A 23,813-nucleotide genomic window follows, 5' to 3' on the forward strand; every position below is an offset into this window, starting at 1 on the left:
AGATGCTCCTTAAAAGCTACCTCTCACCTGTCCTAACATGTCATGTGGCTTGGCGTCAAATTTTGTTTGATAACGCTCCTGTGAAGTGCCTTGCGATGTTTTACTAAGTTAAAGGCGTTATATAAATGCAAGCTGTTGATGTAACAAAAAAAAAACTGCAGCTTTCCATTAACAACATTAAACAAAGGTATCCAATTCAGGAGCTTAAAAGCCCTTCAAAAGATGATGCAACCAAAACAAGGGACAATAAGCACAAAAGGACCACTGAACTGTGATGGGACATCTGTAAGGAGTCCCAGCATCCTTTGTAAAAGAGCAGCCAATTCTTCACTACACAATTGGAAAGACCACATAGAGCTGTGAAAATGGACATTGCAAATACTGAGGTGAGTAATTAGCTCAAAAAAAGTGAAGAGGTACTTTCTTGGGCGGTTTGTGTTTGAAACCGATACCCACTTATCTGGAACTATACTCTAAATTAGTAGCTTTTTTAAAAGAAAAACCCCACACATTTCTGGAACTAATGTAGAGCTACTTGGATGCATCACTCTGTACTCTGCATCACGCCAGACAGAGTAAAAGAACTAGGAAAGTAGTGCAGGAGTACCCTGGATCCATCTCCCTCTCCGACAGATTTTCCGTTTTGGATACTGATGGGGGAGATGGTTTCTCAGGGGAATGCAGCAAGAGCCAAGTCTGTGGCACTACGAGTGGCTCAGCTGCACAGGAAGGGAGGAAAAAGAGTGGGAGAGCAATAGTGATAGGGGATTCTATTGTAAGGGGAACAGATAGACGTTTCTGTGGCTGCAGACGTGACTCCAGGATGGTATGTTGCCTCCCTGGTGCCAGGGTCAAGGATGTTACTGAATGGCTACAGGGCATTCTGAAGGGGGAGGGTGAACAGTCAGAGGTCATGGTTCACATTGGTACCAAAGACATGGGTAGTAATTTTTCCACTCCTTTCCCCCCCCCCTTTTCCTTTTGTTTCTCTCTCACACCTGGCAGCTATCAATTCAATTCAAATCGCTTTATTGGCATGACAAGTTACATCTTATATTGCCAAAGCATCGGAAAACATTCATGTTTGTTCACAAAAATACAGATCTATCCATAGTGTATAAACAGATATATCCCTGAGTGTATAAATATCTTGCCCTGCCAGTACACTTTACACCCAATCTCAGCCTATTACCATCTCGTCTAGCTTCTAATACCTTTTATTGTCTCGTTTACTTCTTTTGTTTCTTTTATTCTTTTGTCCGATCGCAGCCCTGCCTCCAATCTATCTTTTCTTTCCAGTTTTGAAGAAGAAGGGTTCGACCCGAAACGTCAACTCAAATTTCTGTCCACGGATGTTGCCTGACCTGCTGAGTTTTTCCAGCATTTTCTGTTGTTATTTCGGATTTCCAACATCCGCAGTATTTTGCTATCGTACTAGTGTTTGGTTCACTGCCACACCTCTTCTAGGAATGCCTACCTTGAAGAAGTTCTGCTCTTCTCTTCGACGGGATCTCCGTTTGGCTCTTCAACCTTGTTCATCTTCATTACTTTCAGTTTCCATTCTCGTGTTTGATCAGGTATCTGCCAAGACTTGGTTTCACAGCCACGTCATTTTCCGATTAGTCACTCTGCAGCCTTCCGGACTCAATATCGAGTTCAACAATTTCAGATCATAACCTCGGCCCCTATTTCATTTTTTCTTGTAATTTTTCCACTCCTTTCCCCCCCCCCTTTCCTTTTGTTTCTCTCTCACACCTGGCAGCTATCTCTTGCCCTGCCAGTACACTTTACACCCAATCTCAGCCTATTACCATCTCGTCTAGCTTCCAATACCTTTTATTGTCTCTTTTTTACTTCTTTTGTTTCTTTTATTCTTTTGTCCGATCGCAGCCCTGCCTCCGATCTATCTTTTCTTTCCAGTTTTGAAGAAGAAGGGTTCGACCCGAAACGTCAACTCAAATTTCTGTCCACGGATGTTGCCTGACCTGCTGAGTTTTTCCAGCATTTTCTGTTGTTATTTTGGGTAGAAAGAGGGATAAGGTCCTGCAACAAGAATTTAGGGAGCTAGGTAGCAGATTAAAAAGCAGGACCTCAAAAGGTTGTAATCTCTGGATTACTCTCGGTGCCACGTGCTAGTGAGTATAGGAATAGGAGGATAGAACAGATGAATGCGTGGCTAAAGAGTTGGTGCAGGAGGGAGGGCTTTAGTTTCCTGGATCACTGGGTCTGCTTCTGGGGAAGGTGGGACCTGTACAAGTCAGACGGGTTGCACCTGAACCAGAACGGGACCAACATCCTTGTGAGGAGGTTTGCTAGTACTGTTGGGGGGGGGGGGGGGGGTGGTTAAACTAACTTGGCAGGGGGATGGGATACGGAGTGGAGCTATTGTAGGGGGTGATGCACAGCCAAATATAGAGGGAAAAAAACAAGTCAGCCTGGAAGGCAGAGCAAATATGTAACGGCACAAGGGAGCATGGCAAGGCTGGATGGCATTTATTTTAATGCAAGGAGTCTTGCAAGTAAGGCAGATGAATTGAAGGTGTTGAACTCTTGGGAGTAGGATATTGTTGTTATCACAGAGACATGGTTGAGGGAGGGGCAGGCAATATTCCGGGGTATAGAATCTTCAGGCGAGACAGAGGGGGGTGTAAAAGAGGAGGGAGTGTCGCAATATTAATCAAGGAGTCAATTACTGCTGTAAGGAGGGATGATATCTTAGCAGGTTCCTCTAATGAGGCCATATGGGTAGAAATTAAAAACAAAAAGGGGGCAAGCACTTTGCTGGGAGTGTACTATAGGCCCCCAAACAGTCAGGGGGAGATAGAGGAACAGATATGTAGGCAAATCTCAGAGAAGTGCGAAAATAATAGGGTAATAATAGTAGGGGATTTCAACTTCCCCAATATAAACTGGGATAGTCAGAGTGTGAAAGGCTTAGAGGGTGTGGAATTCTTAAAGTGCATCCAGGAGAGCTTTTTGAGCCGGCATGTAGAAAGTCCTACAAGAGAGGGGGCGGTGCTGGACCTAATTCTAGGGAATGTAGCCGGGCAAGTGGTGGAAGTGTCAGTAGGAGAGCATTTTGGCGACAGTGACCATAATTCGGTGAGATTTAAGGTCGTCATGGAACAGGACAAAGATGGAATGGAAATAAAGGTTCTAAACTGGGGGAAGGCCGATTTTAATATGATAAAGCAGGATCTGGCCAATGTGGACTGGGATCAGCTACTTGTAGGAAAATCCACATCAGAGCAGTGGGAGTCTTTCAGAAAGGAAAGAGAGAGAGTACAACGCCAACATGTTCCCGTAAAGGTCAAGGGTGGGACCAACAAACCCAGGGAACCCTGGATGTCAAGGGATATACAAGAATGGATTAGGAAAAAAAGGGATGCTTTTGACAGATACAAAGGACTAAAAACAGTGGAAGCCCTAGGAGTATAGAAAGTGCAGGGAGGTACTTAACAAAGAAATTAGAAGGGCGAAGAGGGGGCATGGAAAAACACTGGCAGGCAAAATAAAGGAAAATCCCAAGCTGTTTTATAAGTATATTAAGGGCAAGAGGATAACCAGGGAAAGAGTAAGGCCCATTAGGGACCAAAGTGGCAATCTGTGTGTAGAGCCGGAAGATGTAGGTGAGGTTTTAAATGAATATTTTGCATCTGTGTTCACTATGGAGAAGGACGATGTAGGCATAGAAATCAGGCAGGGGGATTGTGATATACTTGAACAAATTAGTATTGAGAGCGAGGAGGTACTAGCGGTTTTAGCAGGCTTAAAAGTGGATAAATCCCCAGGCCCTGACGAGATATATCCCAGGCTGCTGTGTGAGGCAAGGGAGGAGATTGCAGGGGCGCTGACACAAATTTTCAGAACCTCTCTGGCCACAGGGGAGGTGCCAGAGGACTGGAGAACAGCTAACGTAGTACCATTATTCAAGAAGGGTAGTAGGGATAAACCAGGGAATTACAGGCCAGTGAGCCTAACATCAGTGGTAGGGAAATTATTGGAAAACATTCTGAGGGACAGAATTAGTCTCCACTTGGGAGAGGCAAGGATTAATCAAGGATAGTCAGTATGGCACATTGGATCCAAAATCATGTCTAACCAATTTGATTGAATTTTGAGAGGGGGTGACTAGGTGTGTGGATGAGGGTAGTGCAGTTAATGTAGTCCACATGGACGTCAGCAAGGCTTTTGACAAAGTCCTGCATGGGAGACTGGTCAAGAAGGTAAGAGCCCATGGAATCCAGGGCAATTTGGCACATTGGATCCAAAATTGGCTTAGTGGCAGGAGGCAGAGGGTGATGGTCGAAGGTTGTTTTTGTGACTGGAAGCCTGTGTCCAGTGGTGTACCACAGGGATCGGTGCTGGGTCCTTTGCTGTTTGTAGTGTACATTAATGATTTAGATATGAATGTAGGAGGTATGATTAGTAAGTTCGCAGATGACATGAAAATTGGTGGAGTGGTAAATAACGAGGAGGGAAGCCTCAGGCTACAGGACGATATAGACGGGTTGGTTAGATGGGCAGAACAGTGGCAAATGGAATTTAACCCTGAAAAGTGTGAGGTGATGCATTTTGGGAGGACTAACAAAGCAAGGGAATACACAATGAATAGTAGGACCCTAGGAAGGACAGAGGATCAGAGGGACCTTAGTGTGCATGTACATAGAGCCCTGAAAGCAGCAGGACAGGTAGATAAGGTGGTTAAAAAGGCATACGGGATACTTATATTCTATGCCTTGGCTAATGAAGGCAAGAGCAGGGAGGTTATGATGGAGCTGTACAAAACGCTAGTTAAGCCACAGCTGGAATACTGTGTGCAGCTCTGGTCGCCACACTATAGGAAGGATGTGATTGCATTGGAGAGGGTGCAGAGGAGATTCACCAGGATGTTACCTGGGCTGGAGCGCTTCAGCTATGAAGAGAGACTGGACAGGCTGGGGTTGTTTTCATTAGAGCAGAGAAGGCTGAGGGGGGACCTGATTGAGGTGTACAAAATTATGAGGGGCATAGATAGGGTAGATAGAAAGCATACAAGGCTACGGACCAAGTGCTGGAAAATGGGATTAGAATAGACAGGGCTTGATGGCCGGCGTGGCCACAATGGGCCAAAGGGCCTCTCTCTGTGCTGTATAACTATGACTCTATGCCTATGTGCCTTCTTGTAGAAAGCTGGTGCTGGTACTGGTCATTGAGCGCAGGTTTTTTTTACGGCATGAATTTTACACACAGCAGAATAGAGAAGAGCCGGGATAATGCTTGAAGACTGCAAACCCAGTATATATGCTGAATTTATCCCAACCCTTTGCAATGTAGGAAGTCTGACATAGCATGGAACTCACAGCAAGAGGCTTGAGGAACACAGAGGTCTGGGCACATAGTGCGTAATTGTAAAGCTATTACAGTGTGTTTCTTTTTTCATGCTTTACTTTGCAAGTACACGTGCAAAGGGCTGATTTTAATAACTGAGTGAATTAAAGCTTTGTATAATCTGCACAAGCAACCGGTGTATACTTATATACATAGTACACATAGGTGCACCAACGTCAGTGTTCTCGCTCAGCCCAACATCCCCAGCATCAAAGCTTTGACCACACTCGATCAGCTCCAATGAATGGGCCACATCGTCCGCATGCCCAATACGAGACTCCCAAAACAAACGCTCTACTCGGAGCCCCGACACGGCAAAAGAGCCCCAGGTGGGCAGAGGAAACGCTTCAAGGACACCCTCAAAGCCTCCTTGAAAAAGTGCAACATCCCCAACGACACCTGGGAATCCTTGGCCCAAGACTGCACAAAGACGCCGAATACCTTGAGTCTCTTCACTGGGAGCAAGCGGAAGCCAAGCGCAAACAGCAGAAGGAGCGCACGTCAACCCAAGCACCCCACCCACCTGCCCCTTCAACCACCGTCTGCCCCACCTGTGACAGAGACTGTAGGTCCCGCATTGGCCTCATCAGTCACCTGAGAACTAATTTTTAATGTGGAAGCAAGTCATCCTCGGTTCCGAGGGACTGCCTAAGAGGAGGAAGACACACAGACTGATATCTAAAATGAAAAAAACTATGAAACGATAAAAATCTATTTTATTCACAGTAGATTAGAGTACAGATTATTTCAGCTTCATGGATTCTGTAGGAATGTTCCAGCTATCTGATTGGGAAAATAGAGGTTGGAAATATCCAGAACCGTAACATTGAAATATCCAGTGTCCAACCTGGCCAATCAGGAGACCGTGAGCGGAGGTTTTGTAAACACACAGTATACCTGCATTCTTGCCAAAATTATGATGGGCCCAATCAGAAACCCGGCCAACATGCAGTGAATTTTAATTAATTTTTCATTTTTTTTATTATGAGGATCCACTTCCAATATATACTCATTTTTTTGCGACTTCATCCTGAGGTCTTCTTTTAAACATATTCAATTAAATCAGATTTACACAGAAAATAAACTTATGCAATTAAGCAGGTTATCTACAAATTCTAGTGTATTGGCCACACTACTGTGAACAACAATTTTTATACTGGTCATCCAGCAACCTGATGCATTAATCATACACCAAACAACCAGCATAAAGGTGTGACTTATGGAGCAAATTTTACAGCCGGTCAAAGGCACTATATTTTTCATTACATCACTTCAAGGTGAAGTACTGATCAAGTTGCAATTCCTCTTTTTTAACTCTCCGAAAAACTGATGGATCCTCATCAGTGATGTAGTAGATTTTAATGTACTCATAATTTAAACCATTTAAAATTATTTTCTATTCGGTTCTTACCACAAACTCAGCACCCTAGTCCCAATTCCATCCCGTGCCAGGGCATTCGCTCATCCCAAACTCAACAGTATCCAACCTGTCCTATTTGACTCGAAACCGAGTTTGAAACTCCATATCAAGTTACTCACAAGATAGGCTATTTACATATCCACTATAGTTCCCACTTTAGCCCCTCTACCCCATGGCCACTCGAAACCCTCATCCACACCTTCTTCACCATCACACGCAGTTGCCAGCCTCCTAAGCTCCACCCTGTACAAAATCCAACTAACCCTGAACTTCACTACCTGCAACCCATTCTGTACTAAGTCCCGCTCCCCTATCAATCCATCTTTATAAACTCCCATTGGCTCCCTTTCCCAACACACACATTTTAAAATCACTGTCCTCAAAAAAGGAGGCACTGAACAGAGGTTTTGGCAGCTCCCGGCCAAACACAAAAATAGGATAATCATGCCTGGATGAAAGAAAGAATAGACTTGCATTTATAGAGCGCCTTTCACAACCTCAGAACATCCCAAAGCACTTCCCAGCCAATGAAGTACTGTCACTGTTGCAATGCAGGAAACATGGCAGCCAATATGCACAGAGCATGATCCCACAAACAGAAATGAGATAATGACCAGATCATGCCTGGATTTTGCAGTCAGTGGTGAATGAACAGTGCTTGCCATTCATTGCACTTACAGCTGCCCACAGACTTTTTGTGGGCTTTTGCGTGGCAATATACGGTAATTAAAAATCCACTTCAGCACGGCACCCTCTGGTACCGGAGTAGCGCAGCGTGGGGAGGGGCAGGGCAACTTCCTGATTTCAACGTTTTACAGCGCATGTGCGGACACCAAAAGTTGCTGTCCAATTTACTCCATAATAACGGTGAGCGCTGATAGCCTCTCATTATTATTATCGCAAAATCCAGGCCAGTGTGTTTTAATGAAGTTCGTTGAGGGATAAACATTGGACTGTTAGCCTAGAAACAAGCTGTGCATTTGCCCCATTACCTGCAGCAGCAGCAGGCCACTTGGGGAGATAAGCAGATAATCTGTAACCAAAGAGAAAACCTACTCACAATGTCCACATAAAGAAAGTCTAAAAATATTACATGACTCATAAAGGATTTTAGACAATCTCATACCTCACCCTTTTCCAGTACAGTGATGACTGTATCGGTGCAGTTTCTTGCTCTCGCCCCGAACTGGCAAATGTTATTAACTTTGCTTTAAAATTTCCACCCTTGCTTCGCCTTCACATGGTCCACCTCCAACTCTTCCTTTCCTCGACTTCGCGATCTTATTTCTGGAGATTGGCTATCGACCAATGTCTACTATAAGCCCACTAACTCCTATAGCTACCTTGATTACACTTCCCCCGCCCCTCCCTGCAAGGACTCTCTTCCATTCACCCAGTTTCTCCATCTCCATCGCACCTGTTCTGATGATGCCACCTTCCATACCAGGGCTTCAGATATTGTTTTCCTGTTTCCTCACCCAAGGATTGCCCTCTACCGTGGTTGACATGGCCCTCGACCATGTCGGTCCCATTTCCTGCAATTCTGCTCTCACCCCTTTCCCTCCCTCCCAGAACCACGATAGGGCTCCCTTTGTCCTCACCTTCCACCCCACCAGCCTCCACATTCAACGATCATCCTCCGCCATCTCCAGCGTGATCCCACCACCAAACACATCTTCCCTGCCCCGGCCCTTTCAGCATCAAAAGGAACTGTTCCTTCCGTGACACCCTGGTCCACTCTTCAATCATGCCCAACACACCCTCCCCTTCGCACGGCACCTTCCTGTGCAAACGCAGGAGATGCAACACCTGCCCTTCCCACTGTCCAGGGCCCCAAACACTCCTTCCAGGTGAAACAGCAATTTACTTGTACTTTCAATTTCGTATACTGTATTTGCTGCTCACGATGCGGTCTCCTCTATATTGGGGAGACCAAATGCAGATTGGGTGACCGCTTTGCAGAACACCTCCGTTCAGTCCGCAAGTGTGACCGAGCTTCCAGTCACTTGTCATTTTAGTTCTCCACTCCCACTCTGACCTTGGCCTCTTACACTGTTCTAATGAAGCTGAACAGAAGCTCGAGGAACAGCACCTCATCTTTCGATTAGGCACTTTACAGCCTTCTGGACTCAACATTGAGTTTCAACAATTTCAGATCACAACCTCTGTCCCCATTTTCTCAGAAGGCAGCTGTTGCTGACAATTCTGATATTCCCATTTACACCTCCTCTAGACCCGTCTTTTGTTTCTTTTCTTGTCCCATTACCACCTTTCACCTTGCACCATCATCCCTTTTGTCATTTAATCACTCCTGCCTTCCACCCTATCATAGACCTCCCCTTTTGCTCTTTCCTCCCCTCTCCTTGCCTCTGCACTTGTTTAAAACCTGTCACATCTCTAACTTTTCCAGTTCTGACGAAAGGTCATCAACCTGAAACGTTAACTCTGTTTCCCTCTCCACAGATGCTGCCTGACCTGCTGAGTATCTCCAGCATTTTCTCTTTTTACTTCAAATTTACAACATCCACAGTATTTTGCTTTTGATCCTCCATGGTTTTAAAAAAGGAGGGAAAAAAGACTTAACAAATTAATGCTAAAATAAAGTATGAAGTTTGCCCTTCTACTGAACTGAATCCGATATTACTGTGGATTGCACCAACAATTCACACAAATGTAGATGGTGCTCTTCCGGGATTCTAGATTTAAATTGTCATTCAATCTCTCAGAATACACTCGCTCAGTACAGTACTGCACTGAAGTGTTAGCCTAAATTGTATGCCCAATCTCTGGTGTGGGACTTCAACCTTCTGATTCAGGGACAACAGTGCTACCATTAAACCAAGGCCGGTCCCTAGCACCTACATACAGAGAGAATACACTGACGGAGCATCTCCAGTGACAAATCCAGATGCCACATAAAAGGTTGCTACGCAAGATAAAGGCTCATGGGGTTGGGGGTAATATATTAGCATGGATAGAGGATTGGTTAGAATAACAGAATGGTTACAGCACAGGAGGCCATTCAGCCCCGCCTGCTCTCTGCAAGAGCACTTCAGCTAGTCCCACTCCCCCACCCTTTCCCCCCAGCCCTGCAAATTCTTTCCCCTTAGGTACTTATCCAATTCCCTTTTGAAAGCCACAATTGAGTCTGCCTCCACCACCCTTTCAGGCAGTGCATTCCAGGACCTAGCCACTCGCTGCGTAAAAAAGTTTTTCCTCATGTCGCCTTTGGTACTTTTGCCAATCACTTTGAATCTGTGTCCTCTGGTTCTCAGCCCTTCTGCCAATGGGAACAGTTTCTCTCTATCTACTCTGTCCAGACCCCTCATGATTTTGAACACATCTATCAAATCTCCTCTTAACATTCTCTGCTCGAAGGAGAACAACCCCAGCTTCTCCAGTCTATCCACATAACTGAAGTCCCTCATCCCTGGAATCATTCTTGTAAATCTTTTCTGCACCTTCTCTAAGGCCTTCACATCCATCCTAAAATGTGGTGCCCAGAATTGGACACAATATTCCAGTTGAGGCTGAACCAGTGTTTTATAAAGGTTCATCATAACTTCCTTGCTTTTGTATTCTATCCCTCTATTTATGAAGCCCAGGATCCCGTATGCCTTTTTAACTGCTTTCTCAACCTGCCCTGCCACCTTCAACGATTTGTGCACATATACCCAGAGGTCTCTCTGTTCATGCACCCCCTTTAGGATTGTACCCTTTAGTTTATATTGCCTCTCCTCGTTCATCCTACCAAAATGTATCACTTCGCAGTTTTCTGCATTAAATTTCATCTGCCACGTGTCCGCCCATTCCACTAGCCGGTCTATGTCGTTTGAAGTCTATCACTATCCTCCTCACTGTTCACTATATTTCCAAGTTTTGTGTCATCTACAAATTTTGAAATTGTGCCCTGTACAGCCACATCAAGTCATTAATATATATCAAGAAAAGCAGTGGTCCTAGTACCGATCCCTGGGGAACACCACTGTATACCTTCCTCCAGTCCAAAAAACAACCATTCACCACTACTCTCTATTTCCTGTCACTTAGCCAATTTCATATCCATGCTGCCATTATCCCTTTTATTCCGTGGGCTTTAACTTTGTTGGAAAACCTATTATGTGGCACTTTATCAAATGTCTTTTGGAAATCCATGTATACCACATCAACCACATTGCCCTCATCAACCCTCTCCGTTACCTCATTAGAAAACTCGATCAAGTTAGTTAAACAGGATTTGCCTTTAACAAAACCGTGCTGGCTTTCCTTAATTAATCCACACATGTCCAAGTGGCTGTTAACTTTGTCCCTGATTATCGTTTCTAAAAGCTTCCCCACTACCGAAATTAAACTGACTGGCCTGTAGTTGCTGGGTTTATCATTACACCCTTTTTTGAACAAGGTGTAACATTTGCAATTCTCCAGTCCTCTGGCACCACCCCCCGTATCTAAGGAGGACTGGAAGATTATGGCCAGTACCTCACGATTTCCTCCTTAACTTCCCTCAGCATCCTAGGATGCATCCCATCCGGTCCTGGTGACTTATCACCTTTAAGTACAGACAGCCTTTCTAGTACCTCCTCTTTATCAATTTTTATCTCATCTAACTCTTCTTTCACTATGACTTTGGCACATCACCTTCCTTGGTGAAGACAGATGCAAAGTACTCAATTAGTACCTCACCCATACCCTCTGCCTCCATGCGTAGGTCTCCTTTTTGGTCCCTAATCAGCCCCACCCCTCTTCTTACTACCCGTTTATTATTTATATGCCTATAGAAGACTTTTGAATTCCCTTTTATGTTAGCTGCCAATCTATTCTCATACTCTCTCTTTGCCCCTCTTATTTTCTTTTGCACTTCCCCTCTGAACTTTCTATATTCAGCCTGATTCTCACTTGTATTCTCAACCTGACATCTGTCTTACGCACTCTTTTTCTGCTTCATCTTACTCTCTATCTCTTTCGTCATCCAGGGAGCTCTGGCTTTAATTGCTCTACCTTTCCCCCTCGTGGGAATGTACTTCAACTGTACCTGAATCATCTCTTCTTTAAAGGCAGCCCATTATTCGATTAGTTTTGCCTGTCAATCTTTGATTCCAATTTACCCGGACCAGATCCGTTCTCAACCCATTGAAATTTGCTTTCCTCTAATTAATTATTTTTACTCCAGATTGCTCCCTGTCCTTTTCCATAGCTAATCTAAACCTTATGATACTATGATCACTATTCCCTAAATGTTCCCCTACTGACACTTGCTCCACTTGACCTACCTCATTCCCCAGAACCAGATCCAGCAATGCCTCCTTCCTCGTTGGGCCAGAAATGTACTGGTCAAGAAAGTTCTCCTGAACACACTTCAGAAATTCTTCCCCCTCTTTGCCCTTTATGCTATTACTATCCCAGTCTATATTAGGATAGTTGAAGTCCCCCATTATCACTACTCTCTAGTTCTTGCACCTCTCTGTAATTTCCCTGAAAATTTGCTCCTCTATATCTTTCCCACTAGTTGTTGGCCTATAGAATACACCTAGTAGTGTAATGGCACCTCTATTATTTCCTAACTCTAACCAAATACATTCTGTTGTTGACCCCTCCAGGACATCCTCCCTCTCCAGCATTGTAACATTCTCCTTCACCAATACTGCCACCCCACCTCCTTTCTTTCCTTCCCTATTTTTCCTGAACACCTTGGGCTAAAAATTGAGTAGCCCCCACGCCGGAAATTGAGTGGCTGCGCCCCAAGAGGGAAGCGGGGCGCTACTGGAAGTGCCCTGCACCCCTCTTGGGGCGCTGCGAGTCAATAATGCGGTGCCACATGCTGCAGCGCAGCGCGACCCAGGGCCCAGCTGGGCCCCCGGGGATCAGGTGTGCCAGCAAAAGAGCCCGGCACTCAAGAGAAGTGCCGGGCTCTTGGAGCGGAGCTGGCACTCCGCCGCGGGTGGGGGGGGGGGGGGGCATTCAGGAGGCTGGGAACGAGAGCGCAGGCAGGTGCTGGCAGGCAGCCAGCAACAAAAATGGCCGTCCCACACCTCGCCTTTAAATAGTGCCTCCCCGGCCGCAGGTAGGTCCCCATGACCCCATCGGACACAACGTCCAGCGGTAAGTCAGGGGGCGCTCCCGAAGATCGCGGCCGGGGCGCTGCGCACGGCAATGATGACATCGCTGGTGGCACAGCGCTACAGAGCGCTGCCGGCTTGCGCCGCCGCTAACCTCCCGCTGAATACCACGGGAAGCGTGGGCAGCAACACGCCCGGGCGCTCGGTGCTTTGCGCCCTCTTATATCCAGGAATATTTAAAACCCAATCCTGCCCCTTTTTGAGCCAGGGCTCCATTATCGCCACAACATCATATTCCCATGTGGCTATTTGCACCTGCAGCTCACCAACCTTATTTACCCCACTTCGTGCGTTTACACACCTGCACTGTAAACCTATCTTAGACCTTCTTGTATTCCCTCTTAGTCTGACCCCACCTAATACCTTACTATTTCTTACTCTATCTGTCTCTCCCTATCCTTTGTTTCTCCTTTCTAATGCTACATCCTGGTGCCCATCCCCGACAAATTAGTTTAAACCCACCCCAACAGCACTAGCAACCCCCCCACCACAAGGACACTGGTTCCAGCTCAGTTGAGGTGCAACCCGCCTGGCCTGTACAGATCCCACCGACCCCCATTCCCAATGTCCCAGGAATCTGAAGCCCTCCCTCCTGCACCATCTCTCCAGCCATGCATTCATCTGCGCTTTCCTCTTATTTCTATATACTCACTAGCTCGTGTCACTGGGAGTAATCCAGAGATTACTACCTTTGAGGTCCTGCTTTTTAATCTCTCCCCTAGCTCCCTAAAATCTGCCTGCAGGGCTTCATCCCTCTTTCTACCTATGTCGTTGGTACCGATATGGACCACGACCTCTGGCTGTGCACCCCACCCCCCAACCCCACCCCCCCACACCCACCCCCACCCCCCCACACCCACCCCCCCACACCCACCCCCCCACACCCACCCCCACCACCCCACACCCACCCCCCCACACCCACCCCACCCACACCCCCACCCACCCCTTTTTCGATCGCTAGGCTATGTTCGCTAAGTCTGTACCTTGTCAAGGTTCTTCTCAGTTTGTTATCCTTTACCATGGTCAGGTAATCAGCTATGTTGTATTGTCTGTTTAGGGCCAAGTAGCAATTGAGTTTGCTTTGGGTTTTTGTTGTTTCTGCCCAATATGTCAGATATTTTTCCTTTTGCTTAGCGACGATTGTGTTGGGTCGAATTCTTTGTGTTACCCTGTCACTGTCCTGGGGCTGGTTATTGTTAGTATTGTTAGTAGTTACTTCACTGAGTCCCAGGACTAGTTGACTGAGGGTATTCTTCTTTATGGTCAGCTCTTGGCATTTCAGGGCGTCGTAGTGATAGCATTGGGGGTTGCTCATTTGTAGGTGATTCCAAAATTTGGTGGCTCTTTTTTGGATAGTGATTATTAATGGATATTGGCCTAGTTCCGCCCTGCATGCATTGTTTACTGTTTTCCTTTGAGTCCGGAGGATACTTTTACAGAATTCTGCATGTAGGATCTCAATTGGGTGTTTGTCCCATTTTGCGAATTCTTGTTGAGTTAGCGGTCCCCATACCTCACTGCCATAGAGTGCAATTGGTTCAATTACTGATTTGAAAATTTTGAGCCAAATGCTAATTGGGATTTCTATTTGGATTGATTTTTTGATGGCATAGAAGGCCCTTCTTGCTTTCTCTTTCAGTTCATTCACAGCCAGTTTGAAGTTTCCCGTAGAACTGATTTTTAAGCCCAAGTATGTGTAGTTAGTGGTTTGTTCAATTTTGGTTGTTCCTACTGTGAAATTTATTTTGGGTCCCTGATGTTTGGATCTTTGCTGGAACACAAGGACTTTGGTTTTTTGGGGATTTATTGTCAGGGCCCAAGTCTGGCAGTACGACTCCAGCAGGTCCAGGTTCTGCTGTAGACCCTCTTTAGTTGGTGACAGCAGAACCAGGTCGTCTGCATAGAGGAGGAATTTAACCTTGGATTCATATAGGGTGAGGCCGGGTGCTGTAGATTGTTCAAGTAGTTTTGCCAATCCATTTATGTAAATATTAAAGAGTGTCGGTGAGATTGGCGAGCCCTGCGTCACCCCCCGCCCCTGTGGGAAGTATTTTGTTTGTTTGTCTCCAATTTTAACAGCACATTTGTTGTTTGTATACATTGATTTAATTACATCATATGTTTTCCCTCCTACCCCGCTTTCGATAAGTTTCAGGAATAAACCGTCATGCCAGGTGGAGTCGAAAGCCTTCTGGAAATCTACAAAGCATGCGTAGATTTTGCTTTTGTTATGGTGAACGTGTTTGTCAATTAGGGTCTGTAGGGTGAAGATATGATCGGATGTTCTATAGTTTGGCAGGAATCCAATTTGGCTTTTACTCAAGACATTGTGCTCCTCAAGGAAGTTTATAAGTCTTTTGTTTATGATGCTACAGAATACCTTCCCCAGGTTACTGTTTACACAGATGCCTCGATAGTTGTTTGGGTCGATTTTGTCCCCACTTTTGTATATGGGCGTTATGAGTCCTTTGTTCCAGATATCAGGGAAATAACCGACACTCAGAACCAAGTTGAAGAGTTTTAGGATAGCCAGTTTCATTTTGTCGTCTGTGTGTTTAATCATCTCATTTAGTATGCCGTCTGTCCCGCAAGCTTTTCCTGGTCGCAGGTCCTTGAGTTTTTCAAGAAGTTCTTTTTCTGTTATTATGGCGTCTAGCGGGTTTTGGTTATCTTTTATGGCCATTTCTAGCTTTTCCAGTTTTTTGCATATTTGGTGTTGCTCTGGTCTTAGTGTGTTTTTCTGGTATAATTTTTCAAAGTGGTTTACCCATGTGTCCCCATTTTGAATGGCCAAATCGTCGTGTTGTTTTTTGTGTAGTGTTTTCAAGTTTTCCCAGAAACAATTGGAATCAATGGATTCCTCCATGGAGCTGAGTGTATTCTTAATATATTGCTCTTTTTTGGTTCTGAGTGTGTTTCTGTATTGTGTTAGTGTCTGACAATAAGTAAGGCGTAATTCCTCGTTTTCTGGATGTCTGTGTTTTTGGTTTGATATTTTTCTAAGTTTTTTCCTCATGTTATGGCAATCTCGGTCAAACCATTTTTCATAGTTTTTTGTTTTGGGTTTGTTCTTGCGAGCTTTCAAGTTTGCATTTGTTGCCAAATTATCAAAAATATTGTTTAGTTTAATAACTGCCCGGTTTACGCCTTCTTTATTGTGAGTGTATATGTTATCCAGAAAGGTGTCTAAGAGAGCTTGAGTTGATGCATTGCTAATTGTTTTCTGGTATTTTTCCGTGTCGTTTTTGGCCCATCTGTACGATTTTTTGGTGTTGTACAGTTTACTGGGTTGTGTTTCTATGTTGTTTGTTTCTGTCTTTTTGAGGAACATAGTAATTTGACTGTGATCTGACAGTGTTGTTTGTGGTTTGACTGTGAATGCTCTGAAAGAGGATGGGTCTAAGTCTGTAATCATATAGTCTACTGTGCTGCAGCCAAGAGGTGAGCAATAGGTCGATCTTCCTAGGAGGTCTCCTATGAACCTACCATTGACAATGTACAGACCCAGGTTTCGACAGAGCTGTAGTAGCTGTTTTCCGTTGGTATTTGACTGCTTGTCGCAGTTATGCCTGTATGGAAGGGAAGGGATGTCAAAGTGGTTATTCCCGAAAACGTAATTGTTTCCCTGATTATTGGTGAAGTCTGGTTCTTCGCCCGTTCTTGAATTGAGGTCCCCACAGATCAACACGTTCCCCTGGGCCTGGTATTGGATAATTTCCCCCTCCATGTTGGAGAAGGTGTCCTCTTTAAAGTACGGGGAATCGATTGGGGGGGATATAAAGTGCGCAAATGTAAACATCTTGGGTGTTTGAGATAATCTCCCTCTCAAGTTTGAGCCACATATGGTTTTCGCCCTTTTTTATAAATTTGATGTAATTCTTAAGTTCTGTTTTAAACCAGATCAGTATGCCTCCGGAGTCCCCCACCAACCCCCAGAAGGTTCTGCAGCTGCTCAGTAACATCCTTGATCCTGGCACCAGGGAGGCAACATACCATCCTGGAATCACATCTGCGGCCGCAGAAACACCTGTCTGTTCCTCTATTGAATCCCCTACCATTATTGCTTTCCTGAGCTCTCCCCCCCCCCCCCCCCCTACCATTATTGCTTTCCCGAGCTCCTCCCCCCCAGTACAGTTGAGCCACCCGTGGTGCCATGGACTTGGCTCTGGCTGTACTCCCCAGAGGAGCCATCGCCCACACCAGTATTCAGTACTCTGTGAATCAGCAGTTACTAATTTACTTTTATACACTTGGAGCCACACCCAAGTTGCAAGTGCTGTCTCAGCTCCCTGTAATTAGCGCGTATTCAAGACAGTTTCTGTTAACTACAGTTTTTAAAGTTCGAGGTTACAATCCCCACCCCTTCCTCAGCATTTCTGAGAAGTTATTTGTGTCCTGTTCCGTGAAGACAGAACCAAAGTACTTGTTTAATTGCTCTGCTATTTCCTTGTTCCCCATTATAAATTCTCCCGTTTCTGACTGTAAGGGACCTACATTTGTCTTCACTAATCTTTTTCTTTTTACATACTTGTAGAAGCTTTTACAGTCTGCTTTTATGTTCCTTGCAAGTTTACTCTCATACTTTATTTTTCCCCTCTTAATCAATCTCTTGGTCCTTTTTTGCTGAACTGTAAACTGCTTCCAATCCTCAGGCTTGCTACTTTTTCTGGCAACTTTCACACACACAGAATCCCCACAGTGCAGATAGAGGCCATTTCGGCCAATCGAGCCTGCACCGACACATATCCCACCCTATCCCTGTAGCCCCACGTATTTAATCCCCTAACACTAAGGGTCAATTTATAATAGCCAAATCAACCTAACCCGCACATCTTTGGACTGTGGGAGGAAACCGGAGCAAACCCACGCAGACACAGGGAGAATGTGCAAACTCCACACAGACAGTCGCCCGAGGCCAGATTTGAACCCGGGTCCCTGGCGCTGTGAGGCAACAGTGCTAACCACTATGCCACCGTGCATATGATTACTCTTTGGATCTAATACTATCCTTAATTTCTTTTGTTAGCCATGGTTGGGCCGTTTTTCCTTTTGTGTTTTTGCGCCAGAAAGGAATGTATAACTGTTGCAATTCATGCATTTGTTCCTTAAATGTTACCCATTGCCTATCCACCGTCATGCCTTTTAATGAAGCTTCCCAATCCAACTCCCTCCTCATACCTTCGTAGTTTCCTCTGTTTTGATTTAGGACCCTAGTTTCGGATTGGACTACTTCACTTTCCATCTTAATGAAGAATTCTATCATGTTATGGTCACTCTTCCCTAAATGACCCCGCACAACAAGATTATTAATCAACCCCTTCTCATTGCACAATACCAAATCTAGGATAGCCTGTTCCCTAGTTGGCTTCTCAACGTACTGGTCTAAAAAAACATCTCGTACACACTCCAGGAATTCATCCTCCACAGTATTATTGCTAATTTGGTTTGGCCAGTCTATATGTAGATTAAAGTCGCCCATGATTACTGTAGTACACTTGTTACATGCATCTCTAATTTCCTGTTTGATGCCGTCCCCTACATTACCATTTGGAGGCCTATAGACAACTCCCACCAATGTATTCTGTCCCTTAGTGCTTCTTAGCTCCACCCAGACTGATTCTACATCTTTAATTTCTGAGCCAATATCCTTTCTCACTATTGCTCTGATTTCATCCTTTACTAACAACGCCACCCCACCTCCTTTTCCTTTTTGCATATCCTTCCTAAATATCGAATATCCTTGGATATTCAGCTCCCAGCCTTGGTCACCCAGCAGCCATGTCTCCGTAATCGCAATTATATCATATCCATTTTCATCAATTTGCGCTGTTAATTCATCTACCTTATTACAAATGCTTCGTGCATTCAGATACAGTGCCTTTAGATTTGTCTTAACATTTTTAGACATCTTAATATTTTTTTGTACTATGGCCCTATTTGTCTTACCATTTTTTCTTACCCGGACCCTATTTGTTAGTGCACTCCTTTGTTTGTACGTTCTGTCCCTTCCTGACACAATCTGGTTATCCTTACCCCAATCACTTTCCTGCACTGCTTCCTTGTCTTTTCTCTTTAACATTCTAGATTTCTCTCCACCGTGACCCTCTGCTGCCTTATTTAGCTTAAAGCCCCTCCCTAGTTATTCGATTCGCTAGAACTCTGGTCCCAGCATGGTTCAGGTGTGGTCCATTCCAACAGAACAGCTCTCTCTTTCCCCAGTTCTGGTGCCAGTGCCCCACTAATCAAAACCCACTTCTCCCACACCAATCTTTGAGCCACACATTCATCTCCCTGATCCTACTGACCCTATGCCAATTTGCTCGTGGCTCCGGTAATAATCCAGAAATTATGACCTTTGTGGTTCTGCTTTTTAATTTAGTCCCTAGCTGCTCAAACTCTCTCAGCAGAATCTCTTTATTAGTCCTACCTATGTCGTTGGTACCTACGTGGACCACGACAACTGGATCCTCCCCCTCCCACTCCAAGTTCTTCTCCAGCCTGGAGGAGATGTCCTTTACCCTGGCACCAGCTAGTCAACATAGCCTTCTGGACTCATGCTCCTGGCTGTAGAGAAGTGTCTATCCCCCCTAACAATACTGTCGCCTACTACAACCACCTTCCTTTTTACTCCCCCGACTTGAATGGCTTCCTGTACCACAGTGCCGTGGTCAGTTTGCTCGTCCTCCCCACAGTCCCCGCACTTGTCTACAAGGGTTGCAAGAACATAGAAACATAGAAGATAGGAGCAGGAGTAGGCCATTTGGCCCCTCGAGCCTGCTCCGCCATTCGATGTGATCATGGCTGATCATCCAAACTCAGTACCCCATACCTGCCTTCTCCCCATATCCCTTGATACCTTTAGCTCTAAGAAATATATCTAACTCCTTCTTGAATATATTTAAAGACTTGGCCTCAACCGCCTTCTGTGGTAGAGAATTCCACAGGTTCACCACTCTCTGGGTGAAGAAATTCTTCCTCATCTCTGTCCTAAATGGCTTACCCCTTATCCTTAGGCTATGACCCCTGGTTCTGGACTCTCCGACCATCGGGAACATTCTACCTGCATCTAGTTTGTCCAGACCTGTCAGAATTTTATAAGTTTCGATGAGATCCCCTCTCATTCTTCTAAACTCCAGCGAGTATAAGTCCAATCGACCCAATCTCTCCTCATACGTCATTCCTGCCATCCCAGGGATCAGCCTTGTGAATCTTCACTGAACTCCTTCCATGGCAAGAACATCCTTCCTCAGATAAGGTGACCAAAACTGCACACAATAATCAAGATGTGGTCTCACCAAGGCCCTGTACAACTGCAGCAAGACATCCTTGTTCCTGTACTCAAACCCTCTCACTACGAAGGCCAACATACCATTTGCCTTCTTAACCGCCTGCTGCACCTGCATGCTTACCTTCAGCAACTGGTGCACAAGGACACCCAGGTCTCGTTGCACTTCCCCTTCTCCCAATCTATTGCCATTCAGATAATAATCTGCCTTCCTGTTTTTGCCACCAAAGTGGATAACCTCACATTTATCCACATTATATTGCATCTGCCATGCTTTTGCCCAATCACCCAACCTATCCAAATCATCCTGGAGTTTCTCGGCTCCTCCTCACAGCACACACGCCCACCCAGCTTTGTGTCGTCTGCAAATTTGGAGATATTACATCTAGTTCCCTTGTCTAGATCATTAATATATATTTTGAATAGCTGGGGTCCAAGGACCGATCCCTGCGGTACCCCATTAGTCACTGCCTGCCACTCGGAAAAAGACCCGTTTATTCCAACTCTTTGCTTTCTGTCTGCCAACGAGTTCTCTATCCAAGTCAATACCTTGCCCCCAATCCCAATTCAGTGTCATTGCCATGCGCAGAGCCTCGCTCGCGCCCCAGCCACAAACTTGGGTCGCGCCCCGATGTACCACCAGACGCTATGTCCGACAGGGTCAGGAGGGCATACTTGCAGCCGGGGCGGTGATATTTAAAGGGGAGGTGCCAGGTGGCCATTTTTTTGTGGCCCACCTGCCAGCACCTGCCCCCTCTGCCCACCCCCCGCGGGGCGCCGGCCGCGATCCGTCAGGAGTGCCGGGCTCTTTTGCCGGCGCCCCGCTCCCTGGTGGTCCAGCACGCCCCTCCCTTTAATCAGGGGAGGAAGGCCTGCAGTACCGTGGTGCTATGTGCCAGCGCGCGTGGCATTGCGGCACGTATCGCTGAGATATTCAATGGGATCATCCCAAGAGGGAGGGGGAATCGCTTCCTGTAGCGTTCTGCCTCCTGCTTGGGGCACTAGCATTCAATTTCAGGCGCAGGGCGTGATTTTTTTCTACTTGCTGAAGTTAGCGCCTCAATGGGGGCGTGAGCCAATTTTTTCCCCCTATGTTCTTAAGGTCATCCCACAATCAACTCTGGAGGGAACTAGAGATACAAAATGTTCAGGACGAGGGATTAGTCATAGTCATAGAGTTATACAGAACAGAAAGAGGCCCTTCTGCCCATCGTGTCTGCGCCGGCCATCAAGCCCTATCTATTCTAATCCCATTTTCCAGCACTTGCTCCGTAGCCTTGTATGCTATGGCGTTTCAAGTGCTCATCTAAATGCTTCTTGAATGTTGTGAGAGTTCCTGCCTCTACCACCCTTTCAGGCAGTGAGTTCCAGATTCCAACCACCCTCTGGGTGAAATGTTTTTCCTCAAATCCCCTCTAAACCTCCTGCCCCTTACCTTGAAACTATGCCCCCTGGTTATTGACCCCTCTACTAAGGGGAAAAGTTCCTCTCTATTTACCCTATCAATGCCCCTCATAATTTTGTACACCTCAATCAGGTCCCCCCCTCAGCCTTCTCTGCTCTAAGGAAAACAACCCCAGCCTGTCCAGTCTCTCTTCATAGTTGAAACGCTATGGTAACATCCTGGTGAATCTCCTCTGCACCCTCTCCAATGCAATCACATTCTTCCTATAGTGTGGCGACCAGAACTGTACACAGTATTCCAGCTGTGGCCTAACTAGCGTTTTGTACAGCTCCATCATAACCTCCCTGCTCTTATATTCTATGCCTCGGCTAATGAAGGCAAGTATCCCATATACCTTCTTAACCACGTTATCTACCTGTCCTGCTGTCTTCAGGGATCTATGTACATGCACACCAAGGTCCCTCTGATCCTCTGTCCTTCCAAGGGTCCTAGCATTCATTGTGTATTCCCTTGCCTTGTTAGTCCTCCCAAAATGCATCACCTCACACATTTCAGGGTTAAATTCCATTTGCCACTGTTCTGCCCATCTAACCAACCCATCTATATCGTCCTGTAGCCTGAGGCTTCCCTCCTCGCTATTTACCACTCCACCAATTTTCGTGTCATCTGCGAACTTACTGATCATACCTCCTACATTCATATCTAAATCATTAATGTACACTACAAACAGCAAGGGACCCAGCACCGATCCCTGCGGTGTAGCACTGGACACAGGCTTCCAGTCTCAAAAACAAACTTCGACAATCACCCTCTGCCTCCTGCTACTAAGCCAATTTGGATCCAATGTGCCAAATTGCTCTGGATCCCATGGGTCCTTGCCTTCTTGACCAGTCTCCCATGCAGGACTTTGTCGAAAGCCTTACTGAAGTCCATGTAGACCACATCAACTGCACTACCCTCATCCACACACCTAGTCACCCCCTCGAAAAATTCAATCAAATTGGTTAGACATAATCTCCCCCTGACAAAGCTATGCTCACTCTCCTTGATTAATCCTTACATCTCCAAGTGGAGACTAATTCTGTTCCTCAGAATTTTTTCCAATAATTTCCCTACCACTGATGTTAGGCTCACTGGCCTGTAATTCCCTGGTTTATCCCTACTACCCTTCTTGTATAATGTACTACTTTAGCTGTTCTCCAGTCCTCTGGCACCTCCCCTGTGGCCATTTTAAATCATGTATTATTTCTAAAATCGCCTCTTTGTTAAGGCAGCATTTTCAGTATAATGTCAGGAGCAAAACAGTTTGGCTTCACGCCACGGTTGAAGTTGTCGGGCTGATCTGGACGGAAGGCCCAAATTCATTCCAGGGTGAACCAGGGTAAATGCAGCTCATGTATCGTATTTCACGCTGTCGGGTGTGGCCAGTTACATTACAACTTAACTCTCGTCCTTCATTTAAGGTATCAACCGAAAAGAAGCAACAACTAAGCCAGCGACCTTTGTCAATCGTGGATTCAGAATTGCGGAATTTTGGCTCATTGCCAAAACAAACAGCTCCGGTGGTTTAAAAGAAGCAGTTATTTCTGGGCACACGCGTTAAATACTTCGGCTTAATACAGCCGAACGCCGAAAACTTTCATTTCACATTACACCGACCTTAAAGCCTCACGAAGCTTACCTTTCCCAGCCATGACTCTTTTCAGTGAGATCTTGCTTGATATGCAGACTGTGAAACACTGCATTACGTGTCGCAGTTTCCTTCTTTCAGTTTCGTGGTTCACTTTTCACTTAACAGACAGGCGGGGCAAGGGCGGCTCTATCCGTGTAAAAGTAAGTTAGCAAAATACTGCAGATGTTGGAAATCCGAAATAACAACAGAAAATGCTGGAAAAACTCAGCAAGTCAGGCAACATCCGTGGAGAGAAATTTGAGTTGACGTTTCGGGTTTGACCCTTCTTGCTTGTTGTGCAAAAGCAGATTGAGTCTCTGGTACATACCAAACACCCACTTATGATTAATCCCCAACCAATCCCCCATCTTGAAGATACTCCTCAAAACCCTTCTGATTATAACAAACTGAAACTCCCATCTGGTATAACCCAATACATAACCTCACCCAGTACCTCTGAACTGAAACTCCGACCACCATAATTCACCCAAATTCTATTCAAACCAAGTAACTCCCATCAATAAGTCCACCTAACATCCAGGGAG

At 45.6% G+C, this 23,813-nt stretch overlaps 1 protein-coding gene across 2 annotated transcripts in view; it reads right to left on the reverse strand.

Annotated features, from left to right (window-relative positions):
* Positions 1 to 23,576, reverse strand: part of LOC147107679 (E3 ubiquitin-protein ligase DZIP3-like) — a 126,840-nt gene extending 103,264 nt beyond the window's left edge. The window contains exon 1 of one of the 2 annotated variants that reach the window (XM_086006901.1): positions 23,278 to 23,576. In XM_086006901.1, coding sequence (XP_085863027.1) covers positions 23,278 to 23,341 — 64 coding nt within the window. In that variant the 5' untranslated portion in view covers positions 23,342 to 23,576. The remainder of the gene's footprint in view (positions 1 to 23,277) is intronic. The other variant, XM_086006902.1, reaches the window with a different exon arrangement.
* Between the last annotated feature and the right edge of the window lie 237 nt (positions 23,577 to 23,813).

This window comes from Somniosus microcephalus, chromosome 14 (assembly GCF_052327205.1).
Source record: "Somniosus microcephalus isolate GS21.2 chromosome 14, FLI_Smic_1.0, whole genome shotgun sequence".
NCBI classification, from domain to species: domain Eukaryota; kingdom Metazoa; phylum Chordata; class Chondrichthyes; order Squaliformes; family Somniosidae; genus Somniosus; species Somniosus microcephalus.